At 37.8% G+C, this 12,313-nt stretch overlaps 1 protein-coding gene across 28 annotated transcripts in view; it reads left to right on the top strand.

Annotated features, from left to right (window-relative positions):
• The window catches only part of CAB39L (calcium binding protein 39 like), a 137,828-nt gene that overhangs the window by 75,937 nt on the left and 49,578 nt on the right, over positions 1 to 12,313 (top strand). For all 28 annotated transcript variants that reach the window (XR_008538683.2, XR_008538681.2, XR_010150709.1 and 25 more), the window contains one exon: positions 10,503 to 10,621. Coding sequence is in view for 20 of the 28 variants with exons in the window: in XM_001154198.5 (XP_001154198.1) it covers positions 10,503 to 10,621 (119 nt within the window). In the remaining 8 variants the exon portion in view is untranslated. The remainder of the gene's footprint in view (positions 1 to 10,502; positions 10,622 to 12,313) is intronic.

Here is a 12,313-nt window from a genome sequence, read left to right as displayed (position 1 = left end):
AGATGGATTTCATGTAATATGTAAATTTAATATATTTAAAATTTTTTGAGAGCAACTTTGAGCTAGCTTGTAGTTTCATTCCCTATATCTTTCCCAATATCTATAAATTAGTCCAATTTGAATTTTAGTCCCCAGCAAGATCCCTCACTAATCCATTCAGTGGCTACCCCTCACCCCTTAGACTGTTCTGCCTATCTACTTCTGCTACTGAAATTCAGCACAACCATTTGCTCCCACCCACCTCAACTCCCCCGCAACACACCAGCAAGAATAGAGAAGTCCCTGACTTCACTGGCTATAATTTTCATTTTTAAAAATTATGATATAATTTATAAATAGTAACATTCACCCTTTTTAGTGCACAGTTCTGTAATGAAGAACAGTTCCATCACCCTAAAAAATTCTCCTATGCCGGCTGGGTGCGGTGGCTCACGCCTGTAATCCCAGCACTTTGGGAGGCCGAAGTGGGCAGATCATGAGGTCGGGAGCCCGAGACCATCCTGGCCAACATGGTGAAACCCTGTCTCTACTAAAAATACAAAAATTAGCCGGGTGTGGTGGTGTGCACCTGTAGTCTCAGCTACTCGGGAGGCTGAGGCAGGAGAATCACTTGAACCTGGCAGGTGGAGGTTGCAGTGAGTCGAGATTGTGCCACTGCACTTCAGCCTGGGTGACAGAGCAAGACTTTGTCTCAAAAAAAAAAAAAAAATCTCCTTTGCCTCTTTGTAATCATCTCCTTTTCCTGTCCTCAGCCTCTGGCAACCATTGATCAGTTTTCAGTCCTTATATTTTCACCATTGCAAAAAGATTGGGTAAACAGAATCATATGTATGTAGCCTTTTGAGCCTGGCTTCTGTCAGCATAACGCATTTGAGATTCATCCATGTCGTTGCCATGTATTAGGAGTCTGTTGCTTTTTATTGCTGAGTAGTAGTCCATTGCATGGATGGACCACAGATCGTTTATCCATTCCCCACTCGTGGGATATTTTACATATTTCCAGTTTCTAGCAATTACAAATAAAGCTGCCGTTAACCATTTATGTATAGTATTTAGTGTGAACATAGGTTTTCCTTTCACTTAGATAAATACCTAGGAGTAGGACTGTTGGGGAATGTCAACTTTTTGTTTTGTTTTATTGTTTTAGCCATTCTAATAAGGGTTCATGATATCTCATTGTGATTTTAATTTGGATTTCTCTAATGACTAATGATGTTGAGCATCTTTTCATGTACATTTTTGCTACCATATCTCTTCTTTTATGAAGTATTTATTCATATCTTTTGCCCCTTTTTAATTTCATTGCTGAATTTTGAGAATTCTTTATATATATATTCTATATAAAAGTCAATGGCTTGTGTTTTAAAGTGCGTGTTTTCTAGTCTCCGCCTTCTTTTCTCATTTCCCTTTTCTCATCTATGCTATCTGTGAGGGATGCTCTTTTTCAGCAATCATTCTGGTTGCTGTGACTGCTGTTCACCACCTCTTTCTTCCCTCCTTTTCTCTTTTCTTATTTGATTTTAGTTAATACTTCCATATATATAATTCATTCATTCAGCAAATAATTGTGGAGCATTTCATGTTAAAGCTGACCTTTTTGAATTTGCCAGCAAACACAAGGGCTTCTTCAGGTTTGGGATCTTATTGGTTACATTGTATGTAACCTTAGAATTGCCAGCTAATTTTTGGCATTTTGGGCCATTTCTGGATGTTGCTTCTTTATTATCAAATATATTTTTAGGGTTTTTCTGTCTTTTTTTTCTGGCCACTTCTGAGTCCAGGGCTTGAGATCTGGCAGCCTGCCGGTTGCAAAAAACTGGTTTTGAAATAGTTAAGGTTTCACTCCAGTTAGATTTGGCATGACAAATTGATAGCTATAAAGATTAACGTGTAATGTAGAGATCATTATTCACCAGCTTGTACCTGTTTCAGTGTTCTGTAATCCTTTCTGTTCTAATCCTTTCCTCTGTTTTGGGAAGCGGTCCCTGGTAGCAGAACCTGCTTTTGTTATCCACAGGGGGCTTCCTTTGCCTTTGCACACATTTGCTAATGAACTAGAAGAATGTTTTCCTCTATGTAAAAGTTGGATAGAGTTCTGCAGAGCTTCATTTCTACTGGAATGCTGTATGGAATGTTCTTGTGACATTTCACTGGGAAGTATGAAAAACATGTCCCTATGACATTTCAAAGAGGGTTGATATTTATTCTGCAATATTACACTGCAGGGTCTAGAAAGGTTTGAACGAAACAGATGATTTCTTTCATTTTAAAATCAATTTATGCTTACAGCTATATCTTTTTTTATACAGCAAATATAGTCTTTAACATCAGTATAAATAACATTTATGTAATTCAACCTTTTTTTTTTTTTTTTTGAGACAGGGTCTCACGCTGTCACCCAGGCTAGAGTGCAGTGGCATGATCTCAGCTTATTGCAACCTACACCTTCCACCTACACCTTCCAGGCTCAAGTGATCCTCCCACATAAGCCTCCCAAATAGCTGAGACTATAGGCATGTGCCACTACACCCAGCTAATTTTTGTATTTTTTTGTAGAGATGGGGTTTCACCATGTTGCCCAGACTGGTCTCAAACTCCTGGGTTCAACTGATCCTCCAGGCTTGGCCTCTCAAAGTGCTAGAATTACAGGCATGAGCCACCGTGCCCGGCCTATAAACATTTTTTAGTGTTTTAAAATTATGAGAGCAGCTGATTTTGGAGTATTCTTTTAAATTGAAGATTCACCTACTAATTGGTTTTTGTGTGAACATAGTTTTCATTTCTCTGTGATAGATGCCAAGAGCGCAATTGCTGTTATGGTTAGCTGCATGTTTAGCTGTTTCAGGAACTGCTAAAGTGTTTTCCAGATTGGCTATACTGTTTTACATTCCCACTACAATGTATGAGTACAGTTTCTCTTCATTCTTGCCAGCATTTGATGTCGTTGCTATTTTTTATTTTAGCCATTCTGATAGGCATGTAATAATATTTCATTGTGGTTTTGATTTTCATTTCCCTAATGGCTAACAATGTTGAACGTCTTTTATGTGCTTGTTGCCATCTGTATATCCTCTTTGGTAAAATGTGTCTTCATGTCTTTTAGCCATTTTCTCTGTTTTGTTTATTTTTATTTTATTTTTTAAGTAGAGATGGGGTCTTGCTATGTTGCCCAGGCTACTCTCAAACTCCTGGCTCAAGTAATCCTGCTTCAGCTTTCCAAAGTAATTTCTTGCCTGGGATTATAGGCATGAGCCACCCCACCCAGCCTTTTATCAATTTTCTAATTAGATTGTTTGTTTGTTTGAGGCAGGATCTTGGTCTGTTGCCCAGGCTGGAATTCAGTGGCACAATCTCAGCTCCCTCCAGGGCTCAAGCGATTCTTGTGCCTCAGCTTCCCGAGTAGCTGGGATTACAGGCATGCACCACCACGCCCAGCTAATTTTTGTATTTTTAGTAGAGACAAGGTTTCACCACGTTGGTCAGGCTGGTCTCGAACTCCTGTCCTCTGATGATCTGCCTGCCTTAGCCTCCTAAAGTGCTGGGGTTACATGTGTGAGCCACCATGCCTGGCAGATTGTTTGTTTTTCATACTATTAAGTTTTTTGGGCTTTGATGGGGGGTTGGGTTTTGGAGGGAGGGTGTTTGGAGAGCATGGGTTTTTTTTTTGTTTTTTTTTTTTTAGACAGAGTTTCACTCTTGTTGCCCAGGCTGGAGTGCAATGGCGCGATCTCAGCTCACTGCAGCCTCTGCCTCCTGGGTTGAAGCGATTCCCCTGCCTCAGCCTCCTGAGTAGCTGGGATTATAGGTGCGTGCCACCAAGCCTAGCTAATTTTTGTATTTTTAGTAGAGACGGGGTTTCACCATCTTGGCCATGCTGATCTCAAACTCCTGACCTCGTGAGAGCATGGGTTTTTATTTATTTCTTTTTTCTCTTTTTTTCTTTTTAATTTTTGTGGGTACATAGTAGGTAGTGTATATGAGATATTTTAGTACAGGCATGTAATGTGTAATAACCACATCATGGAAAATTGGGTATCCATCCTCTCAAGCATTTATCCTTGGTGTTACTAGATCTTATTCATTGTTTCTATTGTTTTTTGTACCCATTAACCATCCCCATCTCACCCTGACACACTCCCCTACTACCCTTCCTAGCCTCTGGTAACCATGCTTCTATTCTTGATTTTCATGAGTTCACTTGTTTTAATTTTTAGATCCCACAAATAACTGAGAACATCTGATGTTTGTCTTTCTGTGCCTGGTTTATTTCACTTAACATAATGGCCTCCAGTTCCATCCATGTTGTTGCAATGACAGAATCTCATTCCTTTTTATGACTGAATAGTACTTTATTGTGTATAGGGTACCACATTTTCTTTATCCGCATTTTCTCATCTGTTTTTGGACATTTAGGTTGTTTCCAAATCTTGGCTATTGTGAACAATACTGCAACATATATGGGAGTGTAGATATCTCTTTGATATACTGATTTCCTTTCTTTTGGGCATATACCTAAGAGTAGGATTGCTAAATCATATGGTATCTCTATTTGTAGTTTTTTGAGGAACCTCCAAATTATTCTCCATAGTAGTTGTACTAATTTACATTCCTACCAACAGCATATGAGGGTTTCCTTTTCCCCACATCCTCACCAGCAATAGTTGTTACCTGACGTTTACATGAAAGGCATTTTAACTGTCGTGAGAGGATATCTCATTGTAGTTTTGATTTGCATTTCTCTGATAATCAGTGATGTTGAGCACCTTTTCATAGAAGGCCTGTGTTCTGTAGGTTTTCTCTTCACTTTGTTGATTGTACCCTTCACTGTGCAGAAGCTTTTCAATTTGATGTGGTCCCATTTGTCCATTTTTGCTTTGATTGCCTGTGCTTGTGGGGTTTTGCTCAAGAAGTTTCTGCCCAGACCAATGTCCTGGAGAGTTTCCCCAATATTTTCTTTTAGTAGCTTCATAGTTTCATAGATCTTAGATATAAGTCTTTAATCCATTTTGATTTGATTTCTGTATGTGACAAGAGATAGGGGTCTAATTTCATTCTTCTGCATGTGGATATTCAGTTTTCTCTGCACTATTTGTTGAAGACTGTCTTTTCCCCTCAATGTATGTTCTCAGCACCTTTGTAAAAAATGAGTTCACTGTAGGTGTGTAGATTTGTTTCTGGATTCTTTGTTCTGTTCCATTGGTCTGTGTGTCTATTTTTATGCCAGTATCATGCTGTTTTGGTTACTATATAGCTCTGTAGTATAATTCAAAGTCAAGTCATGTGATTTCTTCAGTTTTGTTCTTTTTGCTCATGATGGTTTTGGCTATTCTGGGTTTTTTGTGGTTCCATGTAAATTTTAGGATGGTTTTTTCTATTTCGATGAAGAATGTCATTGGTATTTTGATAGGGATTGCATTGAACCTGTAGATTATGTTGGGTAGTATGAACATTTTAACAATATTGTTTCTTTCAATCCATGGACACGGAATATCTTTCCTTTTTTGCATGTCCTCTTTAATTTCTTTCATCCATTTTTTTTATAGTTTTCATTATGGAGATTTTTTTACTTCTTTGGTTAAGTTAATTTCTAGGTATTTAATTTTATTTGTTGCTATTATAAATGGGATTTCTTTTTTGATTTCTTCTTCTGATTGTTCACTGTTAGCATATAGAAATGCTACTGATTTTTGTATGTTGATTTTTGTATCCTGCAACTTTATTGAATTTGTTCATCAATTCTAATAGTTTTTTTGTGGAGTCTTTAGTTTTTTCCAAATATAAGGTTTTATCATCTGCAAACAAGGATAATTTGACTTCTTCCCTACCAATTTGGATGCCCTTCATTTCATTCTCTTGTTTGATTGCTCTGGCTAAGACTTCCAATATTATGTTGAATAACAGTGGTAAAAGTTGTCATGTTCCAAATCTAAGATCTGCTACTGTTGTATTGGGATCTGTCTCTCACTTTAGCTCTAATAATATTTGCCCTTCATTTCATTCTCTTGTTTGATTGCTCTAGCTAAGACTTCCAATATTATGTTGAGTAACAGTGGTAAAAGTTATCATGTCCCAGGTCTAAGATCTGCTATTGTTGTATTGGGATGTCTCTCTCACTTTAGCTCTAATAATATTTGCTTTACATATCTGGGTGCTCTAGTGTTTGGTGCATATATATTTATAATTGTTAAATCCTCTTGCTGAACTGACTCCTTTATTATTATATAATGACTTTCTTTGTCTCCTCTTACAGTTTTTGTCTTGAAATCTGTTTTGTCTGATGTAAGTATAGCTACTCCTGCTTGGTTTTGTTTGTTTGTTTTCATTAGCATGGAATATCTTTTTCCATGTCTTTATTTTCAGTCCATGTGTATCTTCATAGGTGAGATGTGTTTCTTGTAGGCAGCAGATCATTTGGGTCTTGTTTTTTTTCATCCATTCATCCATTCTATGTCTTTTTTCTTTTTCTTTTCTTTTTTTTTTTTTTTTTTTTTTTTTTTTTGAGACAGGGTCTCACTCTGTCATCCAGGCTGGAGTGTAGTAGCACAGTCACAGCTCACTGAACCATTGACCTCCTGAGTTCAGGTGATCCTTACACCTCAGCCTCCCAAGTAGCCACTTTATGTCTTTTGATTGCAGACTTTAGTCCATTTACATACAATGTTATTATTGACAAGTGGGGGCTTACTCCTGCCATTTTGTTATTTGTTTTCTGGTTGTTTTTTAGTCATCTCTTCCTTCTTCTCTTCCTTTCTATCTTCCTTTTAATGAATGTGATTTTCTCTGGCACTATGCTTTAATTTCTTGTTTTTTATTTTTTTGTGTATCCATTGTATTTTTATATTTGAGGTTACCATGAGGCATGCATATACCATCTTATAGCCCATTGTTTTAAATTGATGACAACTTAATACTAATTACATAAAGAAATGCACAGAAAGAAAACTAATAAGAACTCTACACCTTAACTTCCTCCCCCTGCTTTTTAACTTTTTGTTGTTTCTCTTTATGTCTTATTGTACTGTTTATATCTTGAAAAGTTGTTATTATTTTTGGTTGGTTCATCATTTAGTCTTTCTCCTTAAGACAGGAGTAGTTTACACACCACCATTACAGTATTATACTATTCTGTGTTTTTCTATGTGCTTCCTGTTTCCAGTGGATTTTATACCTTAAGATGATTTCTTCTTGCTCATTAACATCCTTTTCTTTCAGGTTGGAGAACTACCCTTAGCATTTCTTGTAGGATGGGTCTAGTATTGATCAAATCACTCAGCTTTTGTTTGTCTGGGAAAGTCTTTAATTCTCCTTCATGCCTGAAGGGTATTTTTGCCAGATATACTAGGGTAAAAGATTTGTTTCCTTCAGCACATTAAATATGTCATGCCACTCTCTCCTGGCCTGTAAGGTTTCCACTGAAAAGTCTGCTGCCAGATGTATTGCAGCTCCATTGTATGTTATTTGTTTCTTTTCACCTGCTGCTTTTGGGATTTTTTTTCTTTGATGTTGGGAGTTTGATTATTAAATGCTTTGAAGTAGTCTTCTTGGGTTTAAATCTGCTTGGTGTTCTATAACCTTCTTATACTTGAATATTCATATCTTTCTCTAGGTTTGGGAAGTTCTCGGATATTATCTCTTAGAGTAAGTTTTCTACCCCTATCTCTTTTTCTACCTCCTCTTTAAGGTCAGTAAGTCTTAGACTTGCCCTTTCTAGACTATTTCCTAGATCTCGTAGGCATTCTTCATTGTTTTTTATTCTTTTTTCTTTTGTCTCCTCTAACTGCATGTTTTCAAATAGCCTGTCTGCAAGCTCACTAATTCTTTCGTCTACTTGATCAGTTCTGTTATTAAGAGGCTCTGATGCATTCTTCAGCATGTCAATTGCATTTTCAACTCTAGAATTTCTACCTGATTATTTTTAATTATTTCAATCTGTATTAAATTTATGATAGAATTCTGAATTCTTTCTCTGTGTTATTTTGAATTTCTTTGATTTTCCTCAAAATAGTGATTTTGAATTCTCTGTCTGAAAGGTCATATATCTCTATTGTCCCAGGATTGGTCCCTGGTGTCTTATTTAGTTCAGTTGTTGAGGTCATGTTTTCTTGGATGGTGTTAGTGCTTGTAGATATTTATCAGTATCTGACAGGACAGTGAGATCTAGGCAATCTCAATAATCCTTAATTTCCTTATTTATAATATGTATATATACATATTTACATTTGTACATTTTATAAAACATATATTATAAATCCTTAATTTCTTTTTTATAATATGTATATTATAAGGTGGTTGTATGCATGCCAGAAAAAAAATAACAAAAAGAATATGAAATTTAAAAAAATAAGGTTGTTGTGAAAATTGGATAATACCTGTAAAGCTCTTAGCATAAGTGCCTGGCACAGAGTAAGCACTCAGTAAGTATTTGCTGCTGTGAAGGTGGAGGTAGAGGTAGTGGGAAAGAGGAGGTACTGATCGATGTGGCAAAGGACATGGTTGTAGTACAGAGTACAGAGAGGGGCACTCATCCCAGGGGAGAAAACTCCTGAACTGAATCTTAAAGAATGACAGAGTTCATGAAAAAAGGAAGAACATCAACAAAGATATAGAACCATAAAATGTTGTGTATATGTGGTGCAGCAATTTGGTACTAATAGAACTTGATGTAGGAATTGGAAGTGATAGTTAGCTGATGAGACTGGAAAAGTTGGCTGCTGTCAAGTCATTGAAGGGTATTGGACTTTCTCTCTCTCTTTCTTTCTTTCTTTCTTTCTCTCTTTCTTTCTTTTCTTTCTCTTTCTCTCTCTTTTTTTCTGTCTCTCTCTCTCTCTTTCCTTTCTTTCTGTCTCTCTTTTTTTTTTTTTGAGATGAAGTCTTGCTCCATTGCCTGGGCTGGAGTGCAGTGACACGATCTCGGTTCACTGCAACCTCTGCCTCCCGGGTTCAAGCAATTCTTCTGCCTCAGCCTCCCAAGTAGCTGGGACTACAGGTGCACGCCACCACAGCCGGTTAATTTTTGTATTTTTACTAGAGATGGGGTTTCACCATATTGGCCAGGCTAGTCTTGAACTACTGACCTCTTGATCTGCCCCACTTGGCCTCCCAAAGTGCTGGGATTACAGGCGTGAGCCACCACGCCTGGCCTTTTTGTATTGGACTTTTTTCTAAGCAAAAGGGAGACGTTGAAGTGTTTAAGGAGAGAGATGGCATGGTCATATTTGCATTTCTAGCTAGCTCACTCTGCAGGGTGAGGATGCTTTGAAGTGGAGACAGTAACTGAAGCAAGCTCTTTCATAGTTTAGTTGAGAGATGAAGGCCAGAACTAGGGCCATACTGATTGCGAATGCAATGTCATTGTATTAGTATGTTCTCACACTGCTATAAGGAAATACTTGAGACTAATTTAAAAAGGAAAGGGGTTTAATTGAGTCACAGTTCCATATTGCTGGGGAGGCCTCAGGAAACTTACAATCATGGTGGAAGGGGAAGCAGGCACAGACCTTCACATGGCAGCAGGAGAAGGAAGAGTGAATGAGCAAAGGGGAAAGAGTCCCATATAAAACCATCAGATCGTGTGAGAACTGATTCACTATCACGAGAACAGCATGAGGGAAACCACCCCCATGATCCAATCACCTCGCACCAGGTCCTGCCCTCCACACATAGGGATTATAGGGATTACAATTCGTAATGAGATTTGGGTGAGGACACAGAGCCAAACCATATCAGTCATTCTTGTACTTATTTTTCATATAGTAAACTCAGGTCCAGTCCAAGATTTCTTTTGGAAAACCAGGCTAGACAGGTTGTAAGGTGTATGAGAGTGCAGGTCTTGTCCATGAGGACTCTAAGAAGCCCTATCCATGATTGCATATCTGGTTCCTCTGTCTCACTGATTCGGTGATCTCTTCTATTCCTCTAGGCTAGATGTGATTTGTTATGATCACCTAGATCAAATATTTCCAGCTAATGGAAAACCCACTTTATTTTTTAAGTCAAGGCACTAGGGTGAAGAACAGTGAATAAAGTGATAACGTGAAAGCAAAAAATTCTAGAAAGTAGATCTAAGAAAAAGGAATTTGGTTCTAACCTACATTTTACTAAAATCTTATTTTCTTCTTCTGTTTTCCTTCCTTATTCATGAAGGTTTAAAAATGATAATCATAATTTTTTTCTTGCATAAAGGTAGACAGTGAAAAAACAAAGAATTCAGTTCTGTCATATTCACTTTATGTCCTTCCATGCTCTGTGGGAAATGGATTTCTCGTTGGTCAAATTTCCCCCAGCACACATCCTGTGGCAAGGAGCTGCATCCATTTTGTAGACTGTGTTTGCAAGCACAGCTTGTTAGGGGTCTATGGGAAGAGTAAGTTAACGTTTTTTTGCATATTAGAAAGGATGGTACCATTTCTGTCTGTGTGTATATATGTATGTATATATTCCACATACTATACAATTCATCCATTTAGAGTGTACAATTTAATTTCTGTTTGTTTCTTTAACAGGGAAAAAAAGATGTGACCCAGATATTTAACAACATCTTGAGAAGACAGATAGGCACTCGGAGTCCTACTGTGGAGTATATTAGTGCTCATCCTCATATCCTGTTTATGCTCCTCAAAGGGTAGGTACATGGCTTCCTTTCAAGTAGGGCTAAGTTTTTAATAGTTGTTAAAAGTGCATAGCAGGAGAATGGCGTGAACCCGGGAGGCGGAGCTTGCAGTGAGCCGAGATCGCGCCACTGCACTCCAGCCTGGGCGACAGAGCGAGACTCCGTCTCAAAAAAAAAAAAAAAAAAGTGCATAGCATTAGTCTCATTTGAGATATGATGAGTTCCCTTTTGGAACTGCAGTAAAGGTATTTGTCATGTGTGAGGTCAGCCCTCCAGATCTGTCTCTATGATTACTGCAGCAAAATCCTTTCTTTGCACCTTAATGTTTCTAAATGTTATGCTTCCATTTACTGCCTTCCTTTCCTCCACATTTCTGCTATTTCTGTCTCTTCCTATCACAGTATTGCTTATGCTTCCCTATCTGCCCTATTCCTAGCTGCCCACTTACCCTTTTCCTGCTTGCATGAGATTGAATGCCCTCACCACGCACATAAGCACACACATATATATTCTGGTTCTGGGAAATGAAATACAGGTATGAGAGTTTTTCCAGTAGCTAGCATCTGCCAAGGTGAATGTATATGGGTCTATAGGGAAGCCATAAAACTGAAGTCGAGGTGGGTGATAGAATCCCTGATTATTATTTTTATGTATACTTATTTATAAATGTTTCTTGGGCATTTGGAGGCTACTCTGAATCATAAAGACTGGAGATCTAGGTGTAGCAAAGCTTGAGGACAGCAGACCATCTTCTTCCTCCCCTTGTCTTTCTACTCCACCATCTCAAACCAGGACGTCTCTTTATTTTATTGTATTCCTGTTTTCAATTCTGCTGTTTCATACCTAGTCCATCTCACCTGTGTTCATTTTCTCTCTTGTACATTTTAAATATTTAATTGTATCAAAATAATACATAGTTTAAAAATCAGATATATCAATAAATAGCAGTTCTTTGTCTCTTTTTTCTTTTCTTTCTTTCTTTCTTTCTTTCTTTTTTTTGAGACAGCGTCTTGCTCTGTTGTCCAGGCTGGAGTGCAGTGATGCGATCTTGGCTCACTGCAACCTCTGCCTCCTGGGTTCAAGCAGTTCTCCTGCCTTAGCCTCCCGGATAGCTGGGATTACAGGTGCCCATCACCATGCATGGCTAATTTTTGTATTTTTAGTAGAGACAGGTTTTCACTATTTGGCCAGGCTGGTCTCGACCTCCTGACCTCAAGTGATCTGCCTGCCTCAGCCTCCCAAAGTGCTGGAATTACAGGCGTGAGCCACTGCGCCTGGCCTCTTTGCCTCTTTCTTCTCCATTTTTCAGTCCTATTACCCAAAGACAACCACTTTTATCTCTTTTATTTGTTCATCATTGTTTTCATCATATATTTACCTCTGTGTTACAAATAATGGGCTTATACTAATTTTTCACTTATCAATTTTAAGCAGTATCTTTGACAAGATAAACTAGATGATAGTCTTTTTACTGCCACCATTATTCTATTTCCTTTCCCTTATCTTCCTAATAAACTTTATCATAATTTTAAATTTTAATAATCACATTTAGATTATTATGATTGCACAGTTATTACTCACTAGTGAGCAAAGTAGTGTACTATGATTACTTTTGTTTTGGGTACAAAATAATTGTTTTACTGGAGAATTGTTTCTTTCAGCTCTGGAAAGGGAAAGATCCTTGTATCATCTATTAGTTAGGGG

The sequence above is a fragment of the Pan troglodytes genome, chromosome 14 (genome assembly GCF_028858775.2).
Source record: "Pan troglodytes isolate AG18354 chromosome 14, NHGRI_mPanTro3-v2.0_pri, whole genome shotgun sequence".
In the NCBI taxonomy this organism is placed as follows: domain Eukaryota; kingdom Metazoa; phylum Chordata; class Mammalia; order Primates; family Hominidae; genus Pan; species Pan troglodytes.
Note: the sequence above shows the minus strand (reverse complement) of the source record. Positions and strands in the feature narration are given on the sequence as shown.